This window comes from Panicum virgatum, chromosome 3K, assembly GCF_016808335.1.
Source record: "Panicum virgatum strain AP13 chromosome 3K, P.virgatum_v5, whole genome shotgun sequence".
Taxonomy (NCBI): Eukaryota; Viridiplantae; Streptophyta; class Magnoliopsida; order Poales; family Poaceae; genus Panicum; species Panicum virgatum.
This window is the reverse complement of record NC_053138.1, coordinates 53,290,205-53,318,106: the sequence shown is the minus strand read 5'-3', so window position 1 is coordinate 53,318,106 and position 27,902 is coordinate 53,290,205. Positions and strand designations below refer to the sequence as shown.

The window sequence follows — 27,902 nt, the reverse complement described above, 5'->3', positions numbered from 1 at the left end:
CTGCAGCTTGTTTGACGTATTGCTCAAAACTAAGTAACCAGCATTCTTGTCTGGTTTATCTCTAGCTATCTCAAGCTTCTTGCTCGGAGTTTATCTTATATCGCGGTGTGTCCTTACAAAAAAAATGATAAACTTGATCGAACAATCTTGTTGGAATCCATGGATACAGTATGCTCAAGTTGAAGAAGTGGTTACATCTGAAGTTAAAAAAAATTATTATATACATTTATAGAAAATTCTAAATTAGACGAAATAAGATGTAGACTCAGCATATGTTCCTGAATTATTAAAAGAGTACGCTTAAATTATTAGAAGCAAAGATGCAAGGACTTGTCCTACTTTGAGGTTTGTGAAATGTATTGCGGTAGTGTTGATCATCTGTAATATATATGCATATGGTCCTAGAAATCATTTGGCATATAAAATGTTTGGATTAAGTTCAAAAATATAAATGTTTGGAAGCAAGACAGATTTATCGAACTAACCAAGTCCTAGGTTATTTCAAGTGTTGTGCTCATCAACAGGAAAACTTTTGGTACTTTCATGTGCCTTCAAGACAAAAATTCACAGAAGATGCAAAGCTGCAATCTGCTTCGGGGCTTGTTTGATCTGCACCTTGCTACTATGGCCCCGTATACATTAACGAGGAAAAATCATTATACATACACAAGAACACTTTGGTCTCCTTACGTAAGTGAAAACGAAAATTAATTCAAGCATCTAATTAATCAGTACATAACTTTTAGCAATCATTTCCGTTGTGCCCCTCACATGGAATTCTGAAAGAGATATCTAAAAATTCACATGCATACTTACACATTTGATCTTCCAATCATATGAATGAGAAGCATAATTGGCTCTCTCAGGATTTCAAATGCTCATGAATGTGAGACCAAAGACATCACACATGCATGGGCCCATGTGCAATCTCAACTACTATTTGTAAGTGAAGGAGATGGGTTAGGACTGAGGTAGGTAGATCTAGAGAATTTGTTTTGTTGTGCCAAGCACACAAGGTAGACCATGGCATGGCATCTTATGTGCTGATGTGATGGCATGACACAATCATATACACACCTCTTATAGGTGTAGTAGTAGTACACACATGACACATGCCAGCTTGGTGGGGATACTCGATCTGGACGGCTTACCATATGAACACGCCTGGGCTTCTAAATGTGTTCATATATATGCAAGTCAGTCCTTGTTTTCCTGTTGTTGTTTTAGATATCTTTGAAAGCAGCGAATCGTGACTTTTGTGGAGGAGAGCCTAGCCACGATCGAAGAACATGCCGAGAAGCATCGCAGTCGCTAATTAAGCAACTCAATTTTTCAGCAATATATTGTGCCCTCTCGCAGTCAACGTATTTAATATGAAGAATCCAGATTTGAAAAATACAGAGAGCAACAGTAGAAGAATTTGTTCAATTTACAATTAGTTATTCAGACTTCTACAGTATCACCAAGATGACATCGATTCTTAAAAGGCTTTCTGCAGCATCATTTTTAGAAGGCTCCCCCCCCCCCCAGGCCTTGTAATCCAAGAAAACATCATCACGCATGTCCATCCGCTTACCTTTTTAGAAGGCTTTCTGCAACATCATTTTCTGTTTTCCTTTTAACTTAAGCTCATCCAAACATTTTAAAAAACTTTTCTACAGAAAATAGGTCATTTTATATCGCTAGTGGAATGATAGCTACCCCACGAACTAATTGACGAGACCATGATTTTGTTGTGGTCATTTTCCACATTCCAGGTGTTTTTGAGAGGGATTGCCACAAATTTTTAATGTTAAATAGTGCTATAAATTGCACTCAACAATATGTCAGGCCCTTTTTTCTGTTAAATATATAAGTTTTCGCAAAATTGATTTGGCATTGACTGACAGGTAAAACTTGCGTTCTGTATATCCTCAGGTAGACTCCAAATAGAACTATCTGACAATATATATGTTCTTTGCTTGTAACAATCTCTTCTATTTATGTAGTACAAGATAGTTGATAGTCACTGAATGATAAATTTTAAAAACAATTCTTAACTGAGAACGTACCCAGTTATCTAAACCACATCGTTGATTGTCCAAGAACTTGCAAAGAATCTAGTAAAATTACAATTCCTTGCAAATTAACCACATGCATATGGATGTTGTACCAAGTAACAGCTAAAAAACAAAGAACAGTACTTCCAATAATACAGGGAACAAGAATTCTGGCTGTGAGCAACCAAGGCATCCAACAAAATCACACATCCTCTTACCGAAGCCAAGTAGTCTACAAGCATCTACAAGATACATCCAGCTAATCCCTGGGATAGGTGACAGAGGCCTGCATCTGATGGCAATGAGATAGAAAATGACAGGGCTGACACCATGGTCTGGAACTAATCATGCAACCCTGGATTTTTCAGGCCCTGACTTGTCCCAATCCCTGGAATGAGTCCAAACCCCCAGTGAGAATGAGCAGTTTGTTGCTTGCATTGCATGCCTCACAAATCTGAGGTGTGGAGGGGACCAGGCCAACACATGTTATTGTTACCAACCACTCCACATAACTCACCATCCAATCACATTGCCCAATCTTGAGGCTGCACATGAAGCCAACACAAGATCCAACTTCAATTCTGAATCTGGTCAGGATTGACTGCTGGATCTAGGTTTTGCTGGTACAGATCAGAGGTACAGCTGCACCGTAAAAAAAAATATACATAACATGGTAAAAATGATAAGGTCTTGTGCTTACATTCCTCGTGCTATCGCAATCGGCAGTGCGCAATTTTATACCTATTTCTCATGTGATGCTAACTTGGTAAGGTAGATGTTCTGACTTTGAATGACAGTAATGTAAGTGCATACATTATTGGAGACAACCGGTGATGCTAATCTTAATCCAATGAACATGTGGGCATGAGATCCAAAACATTGCATGCCTAGTTGTCTGTTCAGTGATCCTTCTGATGTCCTGATCCAGAAATAACATTCAAAACCAACATGGCTACACAACCCCAATGGAGAGCACCAACAACTGCACAATCCAAACAGATGAATAAACGCTTGCACTATAAACCTATGGTTTCAAGATATACATCGATCAATGAGTACCGACAGCGAAAATCCTGCGAGACGTAGCACCAGATGGGGGCGCATAAGAATTTCAGAGCTGCAAGCAAGGAATATAATAGCTGGGGCTTCTTATCTTGGTCCTATCCTTTTCTTGGCACTACATAGGAGCATCTTGAGGGCCTTTATCACATATGAACTCGATTGGCCTAAGTGACTTGGATTTGTTTGGCATGCTCACAGGGGCCCCACCATGACAGTAAAACAAATGACAGGGGAGAATCTTAAATCCCCTCCCCTCCCACTCCTGCCTCACCAGATTTGATACATATGCAATAATGCAAACCCTGCTGGCTGTTGCTTCTCAGCAGGGCCAGAAGCTTTGCCTTTAGTCTAGCAGTAGCTACCAGGAGATCTTCCTGCGAGAGGTGCCTAACAGCTTCAGAGGAATCAGCACTTGAGCAGTGGGAGCTCTGAGGCAGAGGTGAGCACAAGGCCCCTGTGATCTTCCTTGCTCTTGGCTTGTTTCTCTCGTGATCCTCGCTGTTCCAAAGAACTGATCTTCGGCTTTCATGGAGCATGCTGAAAGCTTACAAAACATAAGGATGCCTGGTTTTCGTGTTTTAATGATCAAGGAGCAGCTGTTAAAAAGTTTAATGTCCTTTCAGTTTGCGAAAAATTGAGGCGTTCTTCCAGTTTTTCTTCAACCCTGTCATCTTTTCAGAGTTTCCTTCAGGAATGAATTCATCGGCAGTTTCTCTCAGGAAGCACGATGACACATATTGACATGCAGGCATAATTCTGTTGGAGAAATGGAAGCAAAATTATGATATATCTATTTTGTCTTCCCTTGCTTCTTCCAGAATTCTGTCTGCGATAATTAAACATTAGTACATCTAAAGGAGTACCTTTTGTAGCTTTCATTTTAGGCATAAAGATGCAGAGAAAAGTTTCTGTTTCGGTACACTCTGTTAGTGGAGCACAACGTTGGTTACTTGCAGGAAGTGTAGGCTGCCAAAACAGAAATATTTGTGGAAAAACAGAGAAATGAGAGTACGGGGTCCATAAACAACAACCTTGAAAATCTCATCTCAGATTAGCCCTAAAAAAAAGCTTACCAAATACCAACTGCTGTCCAAATTTAGAGCAGTGTTCTGCTACAAAGGTAAAAGAAAATCTAAGTTTAGCCATATGTCCCACAAAGATATCAAGTTGCCTATATTCTAAGGAGGCTACTCTGTTTCCTTCTCCAGAATTTTGAGCAATTCGTCAAGGAGAAATAGATCATCTTTTTCTCCAAATATATTTTATTAATACATCAGGACTAATCAGTGACATTTATTGTGATGTCTTTGATACTCGTTCGCCTAATTGACGCAAATTAAATGCATCATCGTATCATGCACTTGACTTGGCGATTCCTATCTGAGAAGAGCAAAGTTCACCAAAGATGGATGAAAAAAAAATCAGAAACTTTATTTGAAAGGTGCTAACACCAGATATTGACATGCACTACATGAGGTAGCATCTCACATCCATTTCTACGTTTTGCAGGTGCACTGTTGAGGTCAGCGAGCTGCAATTTTTGTGGGTTGGGAAGGAATGGAGAAGCAACACATCAAGAGGGCCATGCTGAAGCAAGAACAGACATTCAGACAGCAGGTAAACCACCATGCTTCTGACACCTGCCTGCTCAGAGGTTGTATCAATAGACTTCAGAGATGCTAAAATTGCTCAATTCTTCATCAGGTTCATGAGCTGCACCGTGTGTACCGGGTTCAGAAGCAGCTGATGATGCAAATGCATGTTACCGAGACGGAAGACTACAACAACATGGCTGCAGAGGGACAAACTGAATCTACAGTAAAGCTCGGTCGCCAACAATGGTGCGGTAGCTCAGTCAAGGAAGAGGCTGCACTGGCAGAAGACTTCAACCTGGAGCTGACGCTGGCAACAGGTAGTGCAATCAGGAAGCAAGAGAAGCCGTCCAACTCAGACTCCGAAGCAACAATATCATCATCAACATCTGCAGAATCAGAGTCAGGGCGGAGATTCGTGCCTGACTCCAATGTAGCAACCATGAGGTTTCAGAATGAGAGCAATAGGCATGATGATAAGGTCATTCAGTCTCCGTGGCTCTACCAGTGTTTAAGTCTCAAGATGGCATGAAGGCGTAGCTAGGGTTGGCATGAAGGTGCCTCAAGATTTGACAAGCCGAAACAAAAGAAAATGCATTGCTGTATGTATAGTACAAGCGAATTCAATGCAACTTTAGGAGTGAGCTCAAAAGAATTAAGCATTTCTCTCAAAAAAAAAAACTAACGTAGTCTGGTCTCATTTGTCACAAAGAACAAACAGGTTCACCTTACATCACCACAACTAGGTGCAGAGATCTAGTTCAAAAAAAGTTCTAGCTTTCGAGGTGGAATTGAAGACCTTAGGAAGATATATGGTAGTATAATTCTGCCATCGAGACAGGCTTCAGCTAAAAACACAGCTAAGTAGAAGCCCGGTGGATACTATTTCCTAACCAAAAGCAAAGGATGCATACGAAGCAATCCAATCTCTGTTGCCAGCGTAACATTGTCGGTCAATAAAATGATAGATAATATCATAGTTCCATGAGACATCCATTAAGCCCGTCTTGCACAACTAATTGATGGATAACAGTCGTGTTGATTCATTCAACGACAATTAGGTACTTGTGGCCACCTCCACATCTGCTTTCTTTAAGCTGGCCATATATGTTATATAGATGGTCCAAAGAAACGAGAATGAATTGCTCACTAGTGGCTGGGAAAAAAAACTAAGGTCAGAAATGCTGTCAAAAAACACAGAGCCGAACATATAGAATGCATCAGGAATTTACCTGTAAATGAACAGGGACAAACTTGAAAGTAATAAAGTCACAAGCTGGCCAATATACAATCCCACTTTTGATGGTCGGAACTAGGTCCCTCTTCAATCTTGCAATGATCTCAGGGACAGTCTCACCTGCGTAGCAAATCAGAAAATTCATTAAAGAGCGTATGAGACTGCATACCAAAATAGTTTGCAACACTAAGGCCTCCTATCACTGTTTTGGAGAGTATGTACTGCATGTAAGCTTATCTGAATGCAGTTTCTCCTATTATGCTCAACAGTACAAAGTAGGCAGAGATGTTTACCACGTGCAACCTTATCCTGAGACCAGTAGTACTGCAGTCCATGGTCCTAGGTCATAGACTTTACCAGAACTGAATTGAAATGGCTAATTACAAACAGCATCAACCATGAGCTGTACAAGTACATCAAAACAACTCAAGGCAAGTAGGTGGCAGAGCGTGGCACCAGAAACAATCAGAAAATTCACATCAAAATGTTCATCAAGAAAGTGATAGCCTTGTGTGTGTGTTTCAACTATGTTGGCAATTTAGTTACTATATGGCTAACGATGAAAATGTATCAACACAGGCACCACAAGGGCAGACTGCAGGTTAGTCGAAATCAGTGTTTTTATGACAAAACTATGACTCACAGATATGTTGAAAAGTAAACAAGTGAAAACCAAATATTGCTCTTTAGCATCTTATGCAGAATATCCTTGTGTAACGTATAAATATCTACATCTGACCGACATGGATGATCAATCAAACAAGCAAACTGAGGTTTGGAAGAATCCTAACTCTAAAAGGCAATAAGGTCATGTTGATCCCTGAGAAAAGAGCACTGGTTATACCATGACTTTTATATTTTTCACACTGCTACTAATGCACTGAAAGTTAGATGGATGGATTGGTGTAATGGATGGATTGTATTAGCTTGAGGCCTCGGCCGGTATATATAAGAGTACAAGACTTGAGTTGCAAGGCAACCCCACCGGATATGTATGGCAGTCCGGATACAATATCTAAACTACCAAATATACTCTAACATCCCCCCGCAGTCACAGCGGGAGCACTGCAGACGGTGAGACTGGAGGAGAAGCCGAAGGTAGGAACCGACGAACTGACATCCCCCCGCAGTTGTAGCGTCGGCGCAATGCGGATGCTGCGACAGGAGAGAACCGGCGAGAAACTCATGCGGATGGTAGCCCTTTGTGCCGATGTCGAGATAGGCAAGCTGAAGGAGCCATGGTCGAAGATGCCGTGCGTAGAGTAGCCGTGGTCGACGTAGAGCTGTCGAAGTTGCCGAAGACGAGGTAGCCGCACATGAAGCCGCGGGCGCACGAGGAGGCGCCATGGTGGTGGCGTAATGGAGAAGACGCCGGAGACGAAGATGGCGACGCATCGAGGCAGTCGTAGAGGGAGCGATGCCAAAGTCGATGCAGTCAGGCCATCGGGCGACACATGCCCGAGTTTGCCAGGCTCGGGAACGCATCGGGGACGATGGGCACGCACCGGTGTTGCCAATACTGGACGTGCAAGGGAGGATGCACAACCAGACGCCGTCGCCGAGGGACCAGCAGAGAAGGCCTCCACGACGGTTGCAGGCGCAGAAGAACGGCGAGGAAGAAGATGCTGATGCAGCCCGCAGTTGCTGGAGTAGACGAAGGGGTAGAAGTGGACGGCGACGATGGTGACGAGGTGGTGCTGGACGAAGCGACGAGGTAACCCCGGACGATCTGGCGCAAGGCCTGATGATCCGGAGGACGCGGCGGCGGAGCTCGAAGAAGGCGACGAAGAACTCGAACAGCTCGGTGAAGACCATGTGCGCGCGACCATGTGCGCGCAAGGCGCGCACTGACGTAGTCGTAGACGATGTCGAAGATGCGGTCGAAGTGGCCGGCGTGGACGAAGTCGAGGACGTAGTCGGCGGCGGTGAAGATGCAACGACGAGGAAGACCACGGGTGGCGCCGCGGCTGCCCGAAGAGGCGAAGCAACGGCAGCCCTCCATACTCGGCGAAGAGGCGCGCAGTACGAGGACGGACGTCACGGGAGCCGGGTGGATCACGCACATCGGCTGATCAGACCGAGTAGCGTGAGGCGAGACGACGGTGGGCGAAGTCGGTGAAGGCGTCCCGATCGGTGAAGGCGATGACGAGCCGGCGAAGGTCGACGTGCGAACGAAGCGGCGAGGAGGGCAGTGCAGATGAGCGTCCCCTAGGGCACCGTCCATGTCACCATGTCGCATGTCGAAGACGAAGAAGAGGCCGGTGAAGTCGACGCCGATGTCGAAGTAGAGGCGCAAGGTCGACGGGCGGTGGGCGACTCAATCTCGATCAGTGATCGAGTAAAAATCAGAGAAACTAACCAAAAATAAATCAGCAACAGCAAATCTTCGTGTAGAGCCTCTGGGTGCGCATAGCACAGGCCTCCTCCCCACTCTTATCCTCTCCCTACTCATCATGGTCAACGACGGACCATAGCCACGGGGCGAGAGAGAGAAACAGAGGGTGAGAAAGAGGTGGCCAGGCGACGGCGATGAGGGCGGGTGGCGCGCGTCCCTCCCGGCGACGGCAGATAGCCGGAGGCGATGGAGGATCCCCGCCAGGGATGGCAGCGGATCCGAAGCGTGGCGCACGTCCTGGCCGGCGACGACGGATCCCCCCGAGATGCGGAGGAAGCCGCCAGGGTAGAGGCGCGACCGGCGGTGGAGGGAGCCCGCCTCGACGGATCCCCCCGAGATGCGGAGGAAGCCGCCAGGGTAGAGGCGCGACCGGCGGCGGAGGGAGCCCGCGCGAGGCGCGCGGGACAGAGCCACACGGGCGCTGCAGAGGAGGCCGCCGGGTGGACGGTGCAGCCGACGCGGGATCCAGACGGGAAGCCTGGCGTGAAGGCGGCTGGTCGGAGCGGAGGTGCTGCACGGAATTCGTCGACGACGAGTTGAAGGCGCCACGCGGAGCCACTGCTGCCGCCACGGCAGCACAAGGTGGGTCACGGGCGCCGCCGGGAGACTGCGACTGCGACCACGGCAGCGCGGATCGGATCGTCGGCGGATTCCATGCGGGTGACGAGGTACGCCGATCTGCTACTGCTTGACACTCTATGGGCGGCGGATTAACTCGATCCGCCGTGATGGAGGGCGCTGCCCCCGGCGGAGGTCATGGGCGACCTCCCGGGGGGGGGGGGCGCTAGAAGGCCGACGAGGGGGCGCCCTGGAGGGGCGCCGTGGGAAACAGGGGGAAGGCGGCGGCGCGAGAGGGGCACCGGCGGCGCTAGGGTTAGGGCAGCGGAAGGTTGCCCAGGATTTCAAACCCTAAACTCGTGATACCATGTAGAAGTGATAGAATTGGTGTAATGGATGGATTGTATTAGCTTGAGGCCTCGGCCGGTATATATAAGAGTACAAGACTTGAGTTGCAAGGCAACCCCACCGGATATGTATGGCAGTCCGGATACAATATCTAAACTACCAAATATACTCACAGATATGTTGAAAAGATCAATCAGATATTGCTCTTTAGCATCTTATGCAGAATATCCTTGTGTAACGTATAAATATCTACATCTGACCGACATGGATGATCAATCAAACAAGCAAACTGAGGTTTGGAAGAATCCTAACTCTAAAAGGCAATAAGGTCATGTTGATCCCTGAGAAAAGAGCACTGGTTATACCATGACTTTTATATTTTTCACACTGCTACTAATGCACTGAAAGTTAGATGTCATCAGCAATGATTCTTGCACCATATAGAAATCAATCAACATAAAATGTATCAAAGATATAAGGAGTTTGAAACAAACTTGAAATAGGTAATAACTATAAAATACTTTTCTGAAGTAATCAGATCATATCAAATATGCTAACACAACTGCATGCCTGCAGTCATTTCACATTCAAATAAAATGAAATATAAAAAGGGTACAATATCAAAATAGGTGCAGTCTTGTTCACAAATGGATAGCTTGCAGACAGAACATTAATGCTAACATGTGCGGCACCAGTAGTTTGTATCCTGTACATTAATAGTCGCATCACTACAAAAATCATATAAACCACATTATATCACTGATATGCTATTTTGAACACTGGACCACTTTGGAAACAGGATTATTGTAAATAGATCCATTCGTGTATTTACAGAAATCAAATAGAAGTTATATAGTTTCTTTTCATGGGAGCGGATAATGGGTCCTTAAGAATTTGAGGAAGCACTCAGAGCCAATGCCACCTCAAACCCATATTCTTAGTTTTTCTTAGGATAATCAAGTAGAAGCTATATACAGATACAAAATTAGGAAACATTGTAGGTCGAGCATGCAGTATGCTGGCATTATTAATCATTTCCATTAATGTATCATCAAGACAGGGTCAGCACAGGAAACAACAAATAGGGTAGCATTATTATAAGAAAAGCATGGCCAAGAGAACTCCTGAAATTCAACAAATGTTTTTGCACAACACAACCAGAAGAAGCAGCCCCAAAAATCATTTCTGAGTATCTCAGGCATGTTTATATGGAGGCACATGAGCAAATAATACCTTGTAGTCCAGCATTATACGAGAAGAAAACTGTGTTAATAATTGGTCCATAAACTGCTTGCCCTAGGAACATCTTCTTCAATGTGTTTACTACATCCTTTTTTGGGAACACTTTTGAGATAAAGTTGAACCAAAGATGGAGAGTAGGCCCTGAGATCAGCAACCCATAACTAGCCATACGTATGGTCCTAAGAAAATCAAGTGAACCCTCAGGACCAAGTGTGCACATCTGACAAGGCAATATCAAGAACAAATGAAACCGTGTGAGAAGCAACTTCTAGCCATAAATAAACATTAACATAACAGAAAGTATATATAGCAGCGAGAAGTCCATCCAAGGGATACTATGAGTCAAATGATCAGACAAACGATAGGGCAAACAAACATAAGACTATTGATTGCAAAAGTGATACTACAGTCTATAGCCCATTTCCTTCAGAGTTTGGAGAAAGCAAGGATTATTGTACTTGTATATTAAATGCTATCTATGGATTGATGAAGCGGCATACAAATAACTATAGAGCAGCTTGACCACACGTCTAAATGGCTGTCCACTGAACAGCAAACAGACATGCAAACAAAGGCAGACTTTCAGAGTGATGCAGTGCATTACCATAATAGCTGAAACGATTACACCCTACCAGTGGCGAAGCTGGCCAAAAATTTTAGCTGGGGCAATCACCGGCAAAGGACGGCGTGGCCTCGCAGGATTGAGCCGAGCGGGAGAATCAGCGAGGTAGGCAGGCAGGGGCCAAAGGCAATCGACAGGAGTGTTGCTGGGCCAAAATTAATGGGCCTTCTACACAACCACCAGCCGCCGGCCCGAAAGAGCCCCTTTTCCTCCCTTCTTCCTCCTCCGGCCACCAGATGCTAGAACGCAGTGGCGTACCTAGTGGGTTGCCACATATGCCATGGCATACCTAAAAATCTAATCTAAGCTCATTAGTCATACAATTAAGATCTTATTACCAAAGTAAAATATAAAGATTATAGCAAATTATATATATATATAAATTGTTATGGCATATCCTTCTCTAAATCCTAGGTACGCCACTGCTAGAACGCCACCGCCTGCTCGCCTCCGACTCTCCTGCTCGCCTCCGGCCATCTAAAAACTCCATGGGGGGTGGGGTTTTACTCCGGCGGTAGCTGGGGCAGCGGCCCCACCCTGCCGTATGGGGAGCTTCGCCTCTGCACCCTACCATTTCTCACAGATTGCAGATATTTGGGCCAAAAAGAGGAGATATATCTAATCTGTTTGCACATACTTTTAAGGGTACTAAACATAGTTGAAATGGTTAAAGTAGTTACAACATACAACACGTCGTGGTGATAACTATGCCATCAATCACAACATCAATTTATAATCCAACACACTAAATTGTACAGATGACAATGTTGGCACGAATCTTACCACGCCGAATCTATCCGTCATGTGTGATTACTCGGGTTCCTACTTCGGCGATATCGGAAAGCAAACGTTGTCTTTTTAAGCGCGATCGGGTAAAGGACGGAAGAAGAGCCCCGACCTGGGATGTGAGGTCCGCGGCGGTGAAGATGGCGGCGGCGGTGACGCTCTTGGTCAGCACGGGCCGCGCGTCCAGGAGGCCGAGGTACCACCCGACGACGCCCGCCCCGACCGTTCCGGTCTTTCTGCTGGTGGGGGCGAAGGCGAACGCCACAGGGGACGGGCGCGCCGGCGGCGGCGGCGGCGGGTGCGGGGCGGAGGACGACGGCTTGGAGGAGATGAGGTGGGAGCGGAGGTGGGACCAGGGCGAGGGGCTGGGCCCGTGGGGGCTGCGGCGGAGCGGGAGGAGGAGGCGGCCGCCGGCGTGGAAGGCTCCGGCGGTGGCCATGGCGGCGGCGGGCGGTTGGGTTCGTGGAGGCCCGGCAGTTGCGGTTTTTTTTAGAGGGTTTGTGGGGAGCGAGAGGAAAGCGGAGGGTGGGGCCCACACGTCAGTGTCTCGCTCTCCTCTAAACTTGGAATGTCTCCCAAGAAAGACTGGTCATGGTTGATTTTTGTAGTATGTACAAACCTTTCACCCACCCTACAAAAAAAAACAAATCTTTCATCCTCCTTTCATTTTAAGCCGTTCAATGCCCACTAACTTTGAAGTTGAGTCGTTTCAAAAAAAAAAAAAGAACTTTAAAGTTGAGTACAAAAGAAAGATGACAAACATGGAGCCAGCTAAGGCCAGATGACAAAAGGAAGATGTCAAATTTGAAAGAACTTTATTATTGGAAAAAATATAAATTGACCGTAATACCCTAAACAGGATTTTGATATGATTGGGAATTAGTTTTAGTGTAGCCACTAACCATAAGTAAGTAATTTATATTTTTGCAGCTATAATATCGTACATATGTTAAAAACTGTCAAAAGAAACTTATTTTTGCAAACATTTGTTGCGGTTTACACTCCTCTCTTCTAAAAAGATATATTATATTTGTAACGCTTTGAGTTGATCACATGATTAACATTAAGCTTTAGTTTATAAGTCTATCAAACCTTTTGCAAACTTAAATTTGTATCCAAAACCTAAAATATCTTTATTCTGTGAATTTGATAGGAATTGAATTTGAATGTAACATAATGCAACTCGCTTTAAATTAAGAAATAAATTTCCCAAAAATAACTCACGTGTTGCTGCATCAGTTGTCACTGGAACTCCTAGCCCTTGATGCAAACAAGCTCTCTGTGGCCCCTTATAAATAATGACTAGGAAACACTTGACCAAAGTTCACATTCAGCCTGTCAAAACCATGGCAATTTCCATCCTAACTGTGACATCAACGGCCATTTTGCTTACTGTGAAACAGACATTTGGGCTCCCTTCGCGGAGCCATCAACACACGTGAAAGTGTCAACATGATTAGAAAACAAATAGAATAAATAGTTGCGCATTGCATAACTAGGAGGCAGCAAACCAGAATTAAAAAAGAATCATAACATTATTTTACCATCCATTTACAAGTAGTTGATTGCAAATTTATGATTTTTCATTTGAAAAATAGTATTATCGAATTTAGCATAAAAAAATTTCACAGCATGTTCCAGTGTCCACACAAATTTCGTTCAATAACTGTTCTTACAGTCAGAGGGAGTAACTAGCAAAATTTTCTATTCCAGATGACAGCTTCCAGGATAATTTCTTCTGGAAAACGAATCACCAAAAACACGTGTTAATAACATACGACTTGATCAACATATCCTGTCAAGCAAACAACTCAGATCTCACACGGTTATCTTGATGTGTATGGCAAGATATCCAACCAGCACTGAACATTTCCTGCCCTTCCACTGAAAGCAACGGACCGAACAGATGAACCGAAGCCGATGAGAACAAAATCAGGAGCTTTATTCCTCTCCCAGACACGTCCTAGTACAACTCCTATTCATGTTTTTTCTTGCAAATCTTAGTGCCGTGCTTCCTATGACTGCATGGTAAATTCTGGGGGGCCTGGGAAAATAGCAGCATGAAGTGACAAGAAGCAATAAAATGCTTCATCTTTAGTTTTGCGCCACAGCTATACATTCAGGAAGGAAGAATCGTATCCCGTGCTCTCCATTATTGTGCAGAAGAACAGTTGGTGATGGTGCTCATCAGATCAGATCAGATAGAATGTATGGGGAAGACGGATCAGGTTACAAGTACCGCGTGCAGAAATTCTGGAGACAGCCATCCAGTAAGTAAAAGAGACAATCTTTAATGTGAGCATATGTTGCTTGAAATCTGCATTGCAAATCAATTCCTGATGTATTTCCATCCTGAGTTCACCCATAATTGGGTCCACATGTCAACCTTATTCATATGGAATCCACAAGTTTACAACAGAAAATATTTGCAGCTAACTATAGCAACGTCACCAAGGAATTTAAGTAATAGCTTTTCTACTGGTTGTGTCATGTTCCCATCTTTTGTTCTAAAAGCCAAGGTTCCTTTTTGCTAATAATGCTAGCTACAGCATCTGTGGTTCTGTCGCACAATTCCACAAAGTAGCAACAGGACAGTCCCAGACTGCATTTATCATGACAATTGACTTCAGATTCTGGGAGCATCAGTTCCAATGGTGTTTTGTCCAGAGGGGTCCAATCAGAGGCTGGAAACCATCATTTTAGTTGCCCAATCGGAAGCTAGCGACAGCAAACAAAATCGTTTGTAAATCCCCAAGACCAGTAAAAAATCCCGGTCCTAGTTAGCTAAGCGTGTCCAATTCTCCATAATCCAATGAATGTACGGTGTATGTTTCATTGCCAGGACCATGATGGATTGGTGGTGGCATTGGATCTGCTAAGGCTACAGCTAGTGTATAAATACCTGGGTTGAGGATGAGGGAGGTACCAAGCAAGGGGGAACTGCCATCAGCTGGTTCCTACCAAGGATAACCACCACTGCATCTTGTTAACCTCTGCAGCCTGAGTCAATGGGCCGCCATGCACTTGCGAAATCGACAGCTCTCCTCCGGTAACTAGTCATCCACTCTGAACCTGCAACGACAAACCAACAGTGATCAGATAGATGTTCAACCTGGTTCCTTCCAGTTTGATGCTCTTCGAGCATGGCTGGACATTGACGTTAGATCTCATATTATACTGAAAAGACTTGAATAGCCACATGCAACATCATTTCAGCTCTTTGAAGTAACTGCTTAAATTGATATATGCAGGGGAGTTAAGAGCAAGCAGAGCACTAACCTCGTGAGGCGACTGGAGCCTGCAGAAGTGCGGTCAGCAGAAACATCATTGTGGGTGCCACACCCAAGGACAGGGATATACTACCCCAAGGGCTTTGAATGGGTCATGGAGGATGTCCCCAGCGGCGCAGCTTCATTCCAGCAGTCATACTGGTTCAGGACTGGGGAGGCAGAGTCAGCTAGCTCTACCACATCGAAGAATGATGCTGCTTCCCTTGACCATCCATTTGCTTAAATGTATGAGGCTTTGCACTGGAAGAATAACTGAAAGACAGCTCCGTGTTCCAGAGAGAGAAAAAAACACAGTTGTGCAGCCATCACCATCAAGCCAGGTCCATGGATGCTATGGAACACTACTTACCAGTTGTTATGATTCCAGTTTGCAGTAGCCACATCCACCAACAGATCACGAACAATGTCTGCCTTTCTTTTATCTTTTTCTGTCTCACATTCTGTTGGTTCTACCTAAATCAAACCTGCCCTTAACTGTACCTTTGGAACATTCTGGAGTAGCAGTGCTTTTTTAAGCTTGTCCTACTAATTGTCCTAAAAATACTTTTTAAGCTTTGTTTCTCAAACTGCTAAGGGAGAAGCAAGCATAGAAGGTCATAATACTGATGCTTTAAGCAAATTTATATTCAATAAGATTATGCATATGTCCAAACATCAGAGCATGTCTAGAGATGATAGCTGTAAAAAAAAAAGGGCGTACCCAGTGCGAGTGCTCCCACGTTATGTGGGGTCTGGGGAAGGGTCACGGGTGTTATCTAGCAGCCTTACCCTTGATATTAGGGCAACTCACAAAAGTAATTCGACCATTAAAAGTAAATGAATAGCATGCAGTGTTTTAAATGCGTCGCCTAGGTGACGCCTAAGCGTCCAGGCGTACCCAGCTTGCCTTGGGCAACAGCCACGCCTTGTCGCCTAGGAATCGCCTAGGCGCCACCTAGGCGTCCAGGCGTACCCAGGTCACCTTGTCGCCTTTAAAACATTGATAGCATGTAGGCCTCGTACTAGGGTCATTCCTTCCTAATTGAAATTTCCATCCATTAAACATAATTCTGGTTACAATTACAACAGAAATGAAAATAAGTTTACCATAATATTCCTATCAGAACAGGCCGGTATGTAATTAAACTGCAATTCAGAGGACACATAGAACACGTCTCTGTGAATTATATGGTAGCAGGTATACTAGCCATAAGGACGAGACTTTTCAGCAACATCCGGTGAAACAACTTTTGGTGCATCATCTCCTTCAGCCTTCTTCTGAAATTCAATGCCCTGAAACTGGACTCTTGAAGATCGATACTGACAACCATAAGCATTGCCAAAGCCCCATCCTAGCCCAAGGCCAACTCCGCAACCCCCACCTATTAAACAAGACAAATGTTAATCCACTAACAAGTAAATATAAGTGATAAGAATAATATAGCAATTGATAAGAAGTAGTACCAATGCCCCAGCCGAACATGTTAAGAGGCATTCCTGTAGTAGAAAAGCAAACCAAAAGCATGTCATTTCTTGATAATGAATGGGGATTATCATTGAATATTAATCCCTCCCGTAATCCAGTTAAAAATAAATGATATTGTGGGTTGTCATAAGTCAACCGTTGTAAAGTTTGGTTGCATATTACTTTTTATATATTGAATTTTGATATTTGAAAATGTCACAAGCAGAATTCTCCCGAAACGTAGTTTCACAACAGTATAATTTGTTATATTTTAAATGATCTGTAACAAAAAAGTTGTATAAAAAGTTGTGTTTTGAAGACCATGTCGATGTCCAAAATGTTACTTATTAGTAACAAGCAACAGTTACTGACGTATGATGGTATCCGCTGCTCAGAAATAATTATAGAAAAAATACTCGCGAAAGCAAAGTTCAGATGTGGCTCAATGTAATTTAGTAAGGACATGTTGGTCAGGTGAATTGGTTTCAGATTACTTTGCAACAACTCAACAGCTCATCTCTGAGTTGTGAAGTGTATATTATGTAAGGTAAACACCTACACAAGTGGCCCGGAACCAATCCATGCGTGCAATGTTAGCTATCCATTAGGAAGTCTGTAAACCCTTTTGTAACTAGTTATGAGACAAACACACACTAACCAAATCGTGCGTACCATCAGTGCACCACCATGAATCAAACACCACTCTGCCCCAATCATCAGAACAGAGACAAGCCATCGCTAGGTTAGGCTACTGATGAGTTAAGACTGAACTGAAGAAGCTCAAGCCTGGTCTATAATTTCATAGCCGCCATTTCTACAGCTGAAATGGCGGAAACTACACCCAAGATTGATTACAACAGCACGCAGAAAATAGAACCCCAGACAAGGATTAGGCACCTATCGAGTTCAATTCGCCGAGTTAAGATTTTTTATTAATCCTCACCCCGACGCCTACGACTTGAGAAAAAAAAAGAATAACAGACTAATCGCTACCCAGGGGAAAAAAACGCACGCAATCAGTGACGCGACGAAAGAGCAGAGCAGGCTCTCACCTCCGAAGCCCCACCCGACGCCGAACCCGCAACCGACGCCGAACCCTGCACCGAATCGGAGAGAAAGAGAAGGAATTAACAGACCTAACGAGGAACGAGAATCAAAGCAACCGCGAGATCCGATACTCCACGCCTGAAAGGATGGGGTGCCCGGGGTCGCTCACCGATCCCAATCCCGGGGCCAGTAAACGTGCTGACCACCATGGCGCGCTCCCTCCCGCTCCCGCCTCCCTCCGTGTGGATGGATGAGAGAGAGAACAGGAGGAGGAAGCCAAGCGGAAAGGCGAACCCAACCCAGTAACCCACCACCTCCACTCCCGGCCGGTGGGGAAGACGAGGTGACGTCAGCGACCAACGGGCCGGGCCGGGCCGTATTGGGCTTCTACATGGGCTTTCCCGTCGCTTTGGGCTGAGCCCACTTTCGTAGGCCCATAGCAAAACCAGGCGGCTTTTTTATTTTTATATTTTTTAAAAACGTTTTTTACATAAATATATTTTCGGTTTCACATTTTAAAGTTTTATACCCCGTCCGGCAGGAGGCGGCAGGGACCTATATGTAAATAAATATATTTTTTTTTGCGCGGAGGCCCCTGGCGTAGAGCTGGCATTCAGAATTGTTTGATTTATTTAATTGGCATGCTCTACTTGACCGAGTCATGGAGCCACACGAGATTCAAGGTTCACAAAAAAATATAATCATTGAATTACCTCCCTCACCCCTCCTCTCTCCCTTTCCCATCTCTGAATCTCGTAGGCAGGAAATGAGGGTGCGAGGGAAGGGGCTCAGCCTTTATATTTAGGGTGGGGGGAGCCTGCCGCCCCCCTTGCCGGGCGGGCGGGCTGCCTGCCGCCGCTCCACCAGGCGGCACGTGCCCTGCCGCCCGGCAGAGGGGCGGCAGGCTCCCGCCAGGGGCCTCCGCGCAAAAAAAATTTAAATTTATTTATATGTAGGTCCCTGCCGCCCCCCTGCCGGGCGGTAGGGGTATAAAACTGTAAAATGTGAAACCGAAAATATATTTCTGTAAAAAAACATTTTTAAAAAATATAAAAATAAAAAAGCCGCGCAAAACCAACACCTGCCAGGGTTCACCAAACCGTCGGTAACCGGTCCGGTTTGACCGGTTACCGGTCCGGCCCGGTTCCAGTTTGGTCCGGGACCAAACCGGCCCAAATTTAAAATTTAAATTTAAATTCAAAAAAATGAAAAATTCCTAAAAATAATTCAAGGTGCGAGGAATCTAATGGTTTCAAATTTTCTCAAAAATTCGTTCATTTAATATAGTTTGCGGGGATTTGAAGTTAAATAAAAAAATGTGCATACAAAAGTATACAAATACAATGTAAAAGTAGTACAAAAGAGGGTTGGAAGGTTCATTTAGACTAAAATATGTTATACAAACATTTATTTAGTATACTTTGCGGGCATTTGAATTTAAACCAAAAAATAAAAAATTTTGAATTTAACCGGTTACCAGTCAACCGACCGGTTACCAGTCAAACCGGCCGGTAAACCGGTCAAACCGGCTGGTATACCGGTACGAACCGGTTGAACTGCGCCATTTGAATTCAAATTTGAATTTGACAGATTTCTACCGATAACAGGTCAAACCGGTCCGGTAAATCGGAACCGGAGGCCGGCGGTTACCGGAAACCAGTCGGATAATAAAACCCTAGCACCTGCTGCTAGTGGGACCAGATAATGTGGACCCACCGGTCAGTATGACTGACCCAGCTGGTCCCACTCCAACCTTGCCTCTTTCCGGTGGCGATCTTGGGCCGTCCGATCCGCCGCGTCCCCCATCGGACGGACCAAACGGGCCCACCCGGCCTACTAGCCCGCGCCCACGGCCGAGGCACCCCGCCACCGCGAAACCTTATCCCCAAAAAAACCCACCCGGATAAACCCTAGCGCTCCGTCGATGTCGGCGGCCATCCGCTCCGGCGAGCTCCTCGCGTGCCCCGTCGCGCTGCGGCGGGCGCCGCTGGCGGTGTCGGTGCGGGTGCGGGTGCGGGGGGCGCCGGCAGCGAGGGCGGTGGTGCGGGCGGAGGCGACGGCCGAGGGGGTCGGGAAGGCCAAGGGGGCGGGGGCGGGGGCGGGGAAGAAGAGGGCGGCGAGCGGGATCACGAAACCCAAGCCAATCTCGCCCGAGCTGCGGGAGTTCGTCGGCGGCGCGGCGGAGCTGCCCCGGACCGAGGCCATCAAGCTCGTCTGGGCGCACATCAAGGGCAACAACCTGCAGGTCCGTTTCGACCCCTCTCCTCTCTCCCTCCTGTACGTATTCATCCTTGTGATATGTGCAGCACCGTGACGCTGCGCTACTGGGACTCGGTTTGCTTGGGTATCAAAATTTGAGCTGCATTGTGTTTAACTTCCCTGAATTGGTTGAGTCGGTAGACGGTAGATGAAGCAATTTGAGACTGAGAACCTGTTGCGTGCTCCTGCTGCAGTCATCTCATTTGTGCTTTGCAAGAAAGGGTGGCTATGTGCGTGTTACCTAGCGTGTCCTTCGGATTCCTTTTGCGTGAATGGTGTGGCTCTGAAAGTTCTTTTCAAAATATTTTATAAGTGAAGTGATGTGATGCCAAGAAAAACCTTTAATAAAAAAATAAAGATACAATGGCAAAGAAAATTCACTACTGCTGATTTGCAGTGCTTGTTTCCTCCTGTAGATTTTAGGATGTTAGCTAGTGGGAGGAGGTAATGGTGTCTGGTGAACACTGTATCATTCGTGGAACAGGTGGTAACTACCATGCTTGTCACCATGGGCCAGTTTGTGCTTTCCCTGAGTTTAAACCTATGCTCTCAGTGATTTCGTAGCATTTGACTATGTCTTGTTTGTATTCCTGTTTGTTTTAAGCACGGAATCATCCAAAGTAGTGAATGTGGGATCCTTAATCAAGGGTACCTCGTTGCCCTCCTTGTGCTTGTTTAGGAGTGGTCCAAGGGGCTGTTATGCATGGTGTAATTATAGCTTGAGTGGTAACATGTGAGGGTGGAGGGTTTAAGTTTATACACTGTCAAGGTGTGTGAGTAAACTCCAGTTTGCATGAAGACTAAGGCTGCGTAATGCTTCTCTATCATAAGCAGAAACAGTTGGTAAAGATTAGTGTGTTCATAAAAGCTTGCACCTATTGGGCATTGGCCCCTATGGTGTCAAAAAGCGTGTGGCATGCCCCAGCAAGAAACCCAATTGCTATGTCATTTGCCATGCCTACAATACAGATGACCCTGAAGCAATAGTTGTTTGGACCACAAACTCAGCATGTTTTTGTTGGCACACTTTACCAGGACTTCACTGGACATTCTATTTGATCCATCATTTTTTCTTTCTGAAAATTCATATTTCTTTAGCAATTAAAATAAATCACCATTGTGGATCCAAATTTAGCAAATTTACTGCATTGTGCCATAGCATGACCACTAAGATACTGACTGCCTGTTCTATTCTGTGCATGTGTTATTCAAACATTTTAGGTGCATCTTTATTGGAACACTGAATATGTCATTATTATCACATTATGGAATTTTCTTGCCAAACAATTGATTATTCTTTTTTGTTTCTGCAATCAGGATCCAAATAACAAGAAGATAATAATCTGTGATGACAAATTGAAGAAGATATTTGGAGGTCGTGATCGTGTTGGGTTCCTCGAAATCTCTGGGCTTCTTAACCCCCACTTCCAGAAATGACTGGATTTTTGTAGATCCCACTGTTTTGTTTTGTACTAGCTGTGGCTGTTGTATGGGTATATTTAGCTAAACCCTGGTTTACATGGTCTCTTAATGCTTGTTTAAGAAAGGCAAATGTGTTCCCTGACGACACATGGTCACCTAATATTTTCCACTAATGGTGTGCTAGCTCTTCTTTACTCAATACTCATTGTCCTTGATAATTCATGTTTATATCCTATTCACCTGCCATGTTAGACCTGAGTGGTGGGTTATATCACATTCATCTTTGGTTATATTTGCCTCTTGGCCTGCCTTAGGTGACAGCTTAAAGCCAAACACCGGTCTATGATGACCAGAGTCTACAATATGGATCTCTATGATTCCTTCTCTTTGGCCTACCAATGATTGCACCCACTAAACTAGCCCTACTGGTCTATCATTTGGCAGAAGAGAATGGAATATTAAAGGTTTCTCTGTAGAAGCCCCTCATTCAGCTCAAGATCAAGATGAAGAATGTCTTCCTTACATTTGACGGCATCCGTGGTGTCGCATTCTGAAGTCAGTTGATGTCTTTGACAATTTGGTGCAGGTCCCCCCCCTGTTCACTCTGTTTTAAACCCGTAAATGGATGGCAACCTAGCTTCACATGCTCCTGTCAGTGGTTTCCAACAGTAGCCATGGTGTTCCTACAAAAGTGTGTAGGGACCTGTTGTTTGTCAATGGTAAGTGATTATCTTTAGCAGATTCGTGCATTCAGGTAACGTACCCAGCAACTCTTTCATTTTCACTCCAACTTTCTCCTACCCGTTATTTGTATAATTGAGAATTGTCTGCCAAATTGCATTTTCATGGTTTGTTCATTTGGAAAAAAGATTGCTTGAAGAGGGACCTGGAGAACATAATGTGCTGGTGATGGCTCGTCAGGAACCTGATATGACCCAGCCGTCTATTTTTTGCGGTAATGATGGCTTAGATTAGAAGGTTAATTTTGCCCAATAAATCACGGAATGTGGTTTGACAGTGAGAATTGAGCCGCTATAAAAGTGATCATGTGATGGACCAGAATGGCCCTTTTTGTCACACTAAATAACCGATTAGTGTGTCGGTGATCAGAGCTAATGTCGGTCAATTGCGGTCGCGTAGGGGCTGATTAAAGTTGGTGTAACCTTTTAGATAGCGTTTGGCGTCTGAGAAGGACTGATGACTGGCTCCTTGCTAAAGTCTGCCAAGATGGATTTTATGTGCTTTTACAAGTATCAAGCTCTTTTTAGGTTGTTTTCTCGAAGTGCAGATGGCAGTGAGTATTTTTGTATTCATTCTGTTGATAAAGCATGCCCGACTAAGACAGTTTGTGGATCCAAAGTGAGTGTAGGATACAACAGGGGAGGGGGATCCACCACTAGAATTCTTACCAACTGATGTTCTCATGAGTCGTGACTGTACCTTTGCCCTGTACTGAGAATCAAAGTTTATCTTGTAAGATTTTGCGGTTAGTCTGATTGAAAATAGGTTTTCACTTGAATTCGTGTTTGAGTCAGTGAAATCATGAATTCCAGATTTGCCAACCCTGACCTAAGCATCTCAAAGTTTGATTGAACTTTTGCATTGTTCCTTTGATTACAATCCAAACAAACTCCAACCTTTTTTCTCGTACGGATGCTCCACATTTGTTTTTTTTTTTACAAGTTGAGAACTCCGCATGGACCTACACTTTTGGAGGCCGTATGTAACGGTGCATCTTCAGAGCCGTTCAGACTCATCGACTACAGTACGGAAGTACCAGAGTAAGAGAATGTAAAAGCTAGGCAGTGTCGATACAGAAAACCCACTAAAATCCAGTGATGATTGTAGTCACCCAACGACGAAAGAAGCTCAAACTATTACCCTTTTGGCTGTACACACGAGTGGTACGATTTGATGGGTTCTTTATTTGCTGGCAGTTTTATTTAGAAGTTTGTAGTGCTTCCACAGAGTTGCCCGTCACTGGTTTAGTTTAAGAGCCTACAAAAGTTGAATTTATCCAAACACGTTTCAAATTAACAGAATATCGTTCCCTCAAAAAAATTAACAGAATATCGATTCAGCTTGTAGTAAAATCCGAAGGCTCGTACGGAAGGGTCTTGGGGGACTTGACCTTTTTCAGACCGTAAAAGTTCCCTTTAAGTTTATATTTGCTCCTTTTTTGTTTGTACATCAATCAAATCGTTTACCTACTGATCAGTGAGGTTGAGTGGGTTGGGAAAATGCACCTAATTACGCTGACCAAGGAACTACTCAAACTTGCCTCTCAAAAACAAAAATAGTACGTGGCTAACCGATACATTGATTTGTTGTTGCTGTGCTTGGAACCCACTCCAACACTTATCTCCTCTCTTTTTTAATGTACTTATCTTTTCTTTCTGCTTAGAGCGTATCATGTAGGTTTATTAGCACATGATTTTCATAAAAATGTTGGAGTGAATGATGTGGGTACTGCATTGCTTATTTTGTGTACCTGTAATTTCAGGCTGCATACTTTAGTTAGAAAAGGCCCAAAGCCATATCTAGCTATTGAATTGCACTAGTTTTTAGTGAGGATGAGGCCACAACCACAAACTAATGAAATAGTACAAGGGCGCCAAACAAGAAAATGGGAAAGGGAATAGTAAATGGCCACTATGTCAACTTCCAAACTAAATTCAAGAAAAATTTGAAGAGTGGGAGTGTGCTAAGCTTTGGAATTCCTTTCCTCCAATCTTTTATGTGGGCACACATATATGAGGTTAGAGACCGAGTGGGGAGGCGAAGATGGGGAGTAGGGGAACACATCAATTTCAGTTTGTACTCAATTTAGATCCCCACAGTCTCAAGTGGAGCGCCCCTGTTCCCACTACAGAGAGTGGTGACATATCGAGTATAAATTAAGTGACGTTTAAAATTCTAGATGATAAAATAAATGGTGCAAATTCATAACATAAAAAAATTAATTAGGCTTTAGAACATTCTTGTTTTTTTTAAACTTTTATGTGAGATGCATATAGTCCGTATCATATTAACATGTTTCCATAAGGAGACAATGATAGACAGTGGGAGAACATTCCTGTCCTAGTGAACTAACTTAGGGCTTTTTAACCCATTTGATCCCTATGGCAACAATTGGGTGCCATCGCAAACAAGAGGATTCATCTTTGAGAAAATGGTCTTTCAAAAAAAAACTTTGAGGAAAGGGGGACAGATCTACTTGCTGATATATCGCTATTCCGGGTAATACCACGTCTTATTTAGAAATGGTTTTCGCTCTCTACTGCTCACCTAAAGCAAAACCCCAGCCCCTCCCATAAAAGTATAAAACCAAATCCAACTGAAGTTGTAAGGTGTTGGTACAACATTCAAACACTTGTAACAACACATACAGAAGAGACACACTACTACTCCCACAGTCACAAACCCCAAACCCATCTCAAGTTCTCCAACAAAAACCTCAAATCCATCCACACCCAACACCACATAGCACCAAACGATCAACCAATCTCCCCTTCCACACTACCAATCACCAAAGCCACAAGAACCAACCCCCACGCATTTATAAGGATCAAAGCCAAGAGCAAGAGGAGCAAGATCAAAGCAAGCAGCTGCACTGGGTGAGGAAGATAGCAAAAGAGGAAGATCGGAGGCGCCATGGGCAGCGCCGGCAAGATGGTGCGCACGGCGCTGCACGCCTTCTTCCGGCACTACCACCCGGCGTCCTCGGTGGCGTCGCTCCTGGCGCTGCCGTTCTCCGCCGCCGCGCTGCTCTCGCGCTCCCACCCGGCGCTGCTCGCGCCGTCGCGCTCCCTCTCGCGCCGCCTCCGCCGCGTCCTCGTCGCCGCGGGGTTCCCGCCGGCGTCCCAGCTGCTCTTCCTCCTCAGCCACCGCCTCTCCCAGCGCGCCTGCGCGTTCCTCGCCGCGCTGCCGTTCTCGCTCTCGTTCCTGCTCCTCGCCAAGGCCTGCGCCGTGCATTGCTGCTGCTCGACGCCGCCGCCGCCGCAGCAGCGGCGCCGGCGCGAGCGGCCGTCGGACGCCGTCGTCCAGGCAGTGCGAGCGTCGTACCCGGCGATGGTGCGGACGCAGCTCGTGAACTGCCTCGCGCTGCTGCTCGCCAACGCGGGCGTCTTCGCCGCGCTGCTCGCCGCGTTCAATGCCGCCGAGGCGCTGCACGTGCTGGGCGCTCCCTCCGGCACCGACCGCGGCGGCGGCGGCAGGGCCGTGCTCGCGCTCTCGGCGGCCGGCGTGATCGTCTACTCGGTGGCGCTGGCCAACGCGTCAGTGGTGTGCAACCTGGCCACGGTCGTCGCGGCCGCCGAGGGCCGGGGCGGCGCGCATGCCATGCTCAAGGCGCTCCTGATGCTGCTCCGTGCCGGCGACGCCGCCACCGCCGTCGCCGCGTCCCTGCCGGCCAGCCTCGCCGCCGCCGCCATCGAGGCGCTGTTCCAGCTCAGGGTGATGCGGCCGTACACGCTCACCGGCAAGGTGACGCCGGGGATGCTCTGCGAGGGCCTCCTCGTCGCCTACATCCACGCGATGATCTGTGTCCTCGACACGGTCATCACCGGCATGGTCTACCGAACCTGCAAGGCCAGCCATTCTTGCCACCTCTTGGAGCTGGAGCTGGATGGCAAGGAGGACTTGAGAGTCTGATTTTTCCCCTCCTGCAATTTTAATTGCTAGAACATAGAAGTCAGACATCTCATGATGCCGATGCTTATCGATAAAATCTTTGATTTTTGGTTTCCTCTTTCTGTCCTTTCTCTTGATCTTTACAAGGGTTATTAACTGCTGGTTCTGGGGACATAGGTGCTGTTAGTTAGTGTTATAGGACGAGCATCCGGTCCATCAGATTGGTAAGAGAGACATTTGTAAATAACTATAGCAGAAGGGTCTATAAGATTTCATATAAATAATCCATAACTTTCCATATACAATTGGGTTACCATGGCATTTGCTTAAGGTTGTCTTGGTTGTTTTCTGATGCTGTTCAGGTACATGAATTGACCAGTGATAACGTAGCACCTTAGAGAAGTCAAATAAATGGTCAATGTTTACAGGGATATGAGTATGAAACAGTTTACAGGCTAGCAGTCTTTTCACCATAACTATCAGGATCATAGTATCCTTAAACCAGGCCGTGTTTCGGTCATTTAATTCTCTACTCCAAGTGTCTGTAGCTGCATCATCTGTTGGATAAGATCCACACCCTGACATGCCACCCAAAGTTGCCCCAGCAATTTGGGTCAGTTGTTGAGATCCTGAGCCCCACCATTTTCAAGTGCATCTTTCCTTGATTCCAAAGCAAAGCCAGACGAGAAGAGGGCATGCCACTATATTCATGCATGTGGTTTCTGTGAACATGTCCAGATCAGCTTGGGGAGAAGTCAGTGAGTGCTGCTGAGCAAGTGGTGAAAATCTCAATGATTTTGCACCAGCTTTCTTGTGTGTAGCTTTATTCATAGGCTCCAATCCAATCCAGTTCTGGGAAATATGTGCAGATTCCTAGTGCCACAATGTTACAACAACTCTGTTCCAATAGAGACATGGACTTTGGGCACCATTGGATCACAAAAAGGTGTACATGGGGACTAGGTTACATAATAATTGGGAGGAGGAAAAGCTAGGACACAGTAGAGAGCATAGGTTTTTTGTATGGCCCAATGGGAGATGAGTACTAAAATGTTTTGCATTGGCCTCCGAGTCATTGCATTTTGCTTCATTTTTTAGCAAGTTCTTAGAATACACGGGCTTGTTTCAAAACATTTGAGGAAAGAATGGTCCAGGATTTCATGTTGTTAGCATTCAGGTTTCAGGAAAAAGAAACAACTGTGCAAGGTTTCTAGGGTGTAGTATCTTCAATTGTCACCAAAAAAAAGTTCCAGCATTGGTCGCCACTAGTTCGCTAAATGATGAATGCAGAGGATCTTTTTCTTACAATGGGTGCAGCATGGTACTAAGTTCTCCCTTAGAGGGATAATATTTGATATGCATGCAGGCAATAGATCAACAGTTGTCCAGGACCACCATGTGGCATGCCCGACATTATTTAGAAGTTTAAGGCAATTCTCTGTTCGATTGACATTTTAAAAGTTGTATTTAGCGGCTATCAGAAAATTTGTGGGTCTAGCTAAACTATTCCAGAAGTCATATTGATTAATTCAGTCAGATTCCACTCAAACTGAAGGTTGAAACAAATATTGCAGTAGTAGCATCTAAGAATAGAAATGATAAAGCAGAAAAGCATCATGTTATATACCTGCAAGATGCGATACATTAGGATTATAATACAATTTCCATATAAAGTTGTAGGAGATATCCAGGCAGAAAAAACTCAAAGATGCTATCACACATGATTAGTCCCACTTAGGTGATATTATCATGTCAGGACAGAAGCATTCAGCCAAAGATAACTTTGGCTTCAAGTGTTGTTCAGTAAGCCTCTGCCTAAGAGGAATAAAATAAGTTAAGGCACTGCTTACCATAGGATCAAATGTCCTTGTCAAATTTCACTCTGAAACTATTCATGGAGGTTGTGACCTAATGAATTTCTGTTCTT

The 27,902-nt window shown here is 45.2% G+C and overlaps 6 protein-coding genes across 6 annotated transcripts; 4 read left to right on the top strand and 2 right to left on the bottom strand.

The window, feature by feature from the left end:
* The first annotated feature begins 3,255 nt into the window (after positions 1–3,255).
* LOC120699588 lies at positions 3,256–6,909 on the top strand. The gene is made up of 3 exons (XM_039983589.1): positions 3,256–3,540; positions 4,611–4,718; positions 4,806–6,909. The coding sequence occupies exons 2-3, from the start codon at positions 4,659–4,661 to the stop codon at positions 5,223–5,225; spliced, it is 480 nt and encodes a 159-aa protein (XP_039839523.1). The 5' UTR covers positions 3,256–3,540; positions 4,611–4,658; the 3' UTR covers positions 5,226–6,909.
* LOC120699587 (PXMP2/4 family protein 4-like) lies at positions 5,269–12,507 on the bottom strand. The gene is made up of 4 exons (XM_039983588.1): positions 11,994–12,507; positions 10,465–10,693; positions 5,926–6,050; positions 5,269–5,849 (listed from the first exon to the last, which is right to left on the bottom strand). Exons 1-4 carry the CDS (start codon positions 12,318–12,320, stop codon positions 5,751–5,753), a joined length of 780 nt encoding a protein of 259 aa, XP_039839522.1. The 5' UTR covers positions 12,321–12,507; the 3' UTR covers positions 5,269–5,750.
* A 2,036-nt stretch (positions 12,508–14,543) lies between these two features.
* On the top strand, positions 14,544–15,693 carry LOC120699589. The gene is made up of 2 exons (XM_039983590.1): positions 14,544–14,930; positions 15,133–15,693. The coding sequence occupies exons 1-2, from the start codon at positions 14,890–14,892 to the stop codon at positions 15,392–15,394; spliced, it is 303 nt and encodes a 100-aa protein (XP_039839524.1). The 5' UTR covers positions 14,544–14,889; the 3' UTR covers positions 15,395–15,693.
* Positions 15,694–16,181: 488 nt separating this feature from the next.
* Positions 16,182–17,988, bottom strand: LOC120699590 (protein TRIGALACTOSYLDIACYLGLYCEROL 5, chloroplastic-like). Its single transcript, XM_039983591.1, has 4 exons — positions 17,832–17,988; positions 17,668–17,712; positions 16,615–16,647; positions 16,182–16,532 (listed from the first exon to the last, which is right to left on the bottom strand). The coding sequence occupies exons 1-4, from the start codon at positions 17,869–17,871 to the stop codon at positions 16,354–16,356; spliced, it is 297 nt and encodes a 98-aa protein (XP_039839525.1). The 5' UTR covers positions 17,872–17,988; the 3' UTR covers positions 16,182–16,353.
* Positions 17,989–19,513: 1,525 nt separating this feature from the next.
* On the top strand, positions 19,514–21,542 carry LOC120699586 (upstream activation factor subunit spp27-like). The gene is made up of 2 exons (XM_039983587.1): positions 19,514–19,907; positions 21,239–21,542. Exons 1-2 carry the CDS (start codon positions 19,587–19,589, stop codon positions 21,356–21,358), a joined length of 441 nt encoding a protein of 146 aa, XP_039839521.1. The 5' UTR covers positions 19,514–19,586; the 3' UTR covers positions 21,359–21,542.
* A 3,455-nt stretch (positions 21,543–24,997) lies between these two features.
* Positions 24,998–25,996, top strand: LOC120701039. Its single transcript, XM_039985211.1, has one exon. The coding sequence runs from the start codon at positions 24,998–25,000 to the stop codon at positions 25,994–25,996; it is 999 nt and encodes a 332-aa protein (XP_039841145.1).
* The last annotated feature ends 1,906 nt before the right edge of the window (positions 25,997–27,902 follow it).

Excerpts from the sequence above, each read along its gene's own strand:
- LOC120699588 (XM_039983589.1), top strand. The coding sequence starts at position 4,659 with ATGGAGAAGCAACACATCAAGAGGGCCATGCTGAAGCAAGAACAGACA. Across the intron at positions 4,719-4,805 it reads AACAGACATTCAGACAGCAG|GTTCATGAGCTGCACCGTGT; the intron begins GTAAACCACCAT and ends ATTCTTCATCAG.
- LOC120699590 (XM_039983591.1), bottom strand. The coding sequence starts at position 17,871 with ATGGTGGTCAGCACGTTTACTGGCCCCGGGATTGGGATCG. Across the intron at positions 16,648-17,667 it reads CGTCGGGTGGGGCTTCGGAG|GAATGCCTCTTAACATGTTC; the intron begins GTGAGAGCCTGC and ends TTTCTACTACAG. Across the intron at positions 16,533-16,614 it reads CATGTTCGGCTGGGGCATTG|GTGGGGGTTGCGGAGTTGGC; the intron begins GTACTACTTCTT and ends CTTGTTTAATAG.
- LOC120701039 (XM_039985211.1), top strand. The coding sequence starts at position 24,998 with ATGGGCAGCGCCGGCAAGATGGTGCGCACGGCGCTGCACGCCTTCTTC.
- LOC120699589 (XM_039983590.1), top strand. The coding sequence starts at position 14,890 with ATGGGCCGCCATGCACTTGCGAAATCGACAGCTCTCCTCCG. Across the intron at positions 14,931-15,132 it reads AAATCGACAGCTCTCCTCCG|GGGAGTTAAGAGCAAGCAGA; the intron begins GTAACTAGTCAT and ends TGATATATGCAG.
- LOC120699587 (XM_039983588.1), bottom strand. The coding sequence starts at position 12,320 with ATGGCCACCGCCGGAGCCTTCCACGCCGGCGGCCGCCTCCTCCTCCCG. Across the intron at positions 10,694-11,993 it reads CCGCGGACCTCACATCCCAG|ATGTGCACACTTGGTCCTGA; the intron begins GTCGGGGCTCTT and ends TTGCCTTGTCAG. Across the intron at positions 5,850-5,925 it reads TTGTCCCTGTTCATTTACAG|CCACTAGTGAGCAATTCATT; the intron begins GTAAATTCCTGA and ends TTTTTTTCCCAG.
- LOC120699586 (XM_039983587.1), top strand. The coding sequence starts at position 19,587 with ATGTCGGCGGCCATCCGCTCCGGCGAGCTCCTCGCGTGCCCCGTCGCG. Across the intron at positions 19,908-21,238 it reads TCAAGGGCAACAACCTGCAG|GATCCAAATAACAAGAAGAT; the intron begins GTCCGTTTCGAC and ends TTCTGCAATCAG.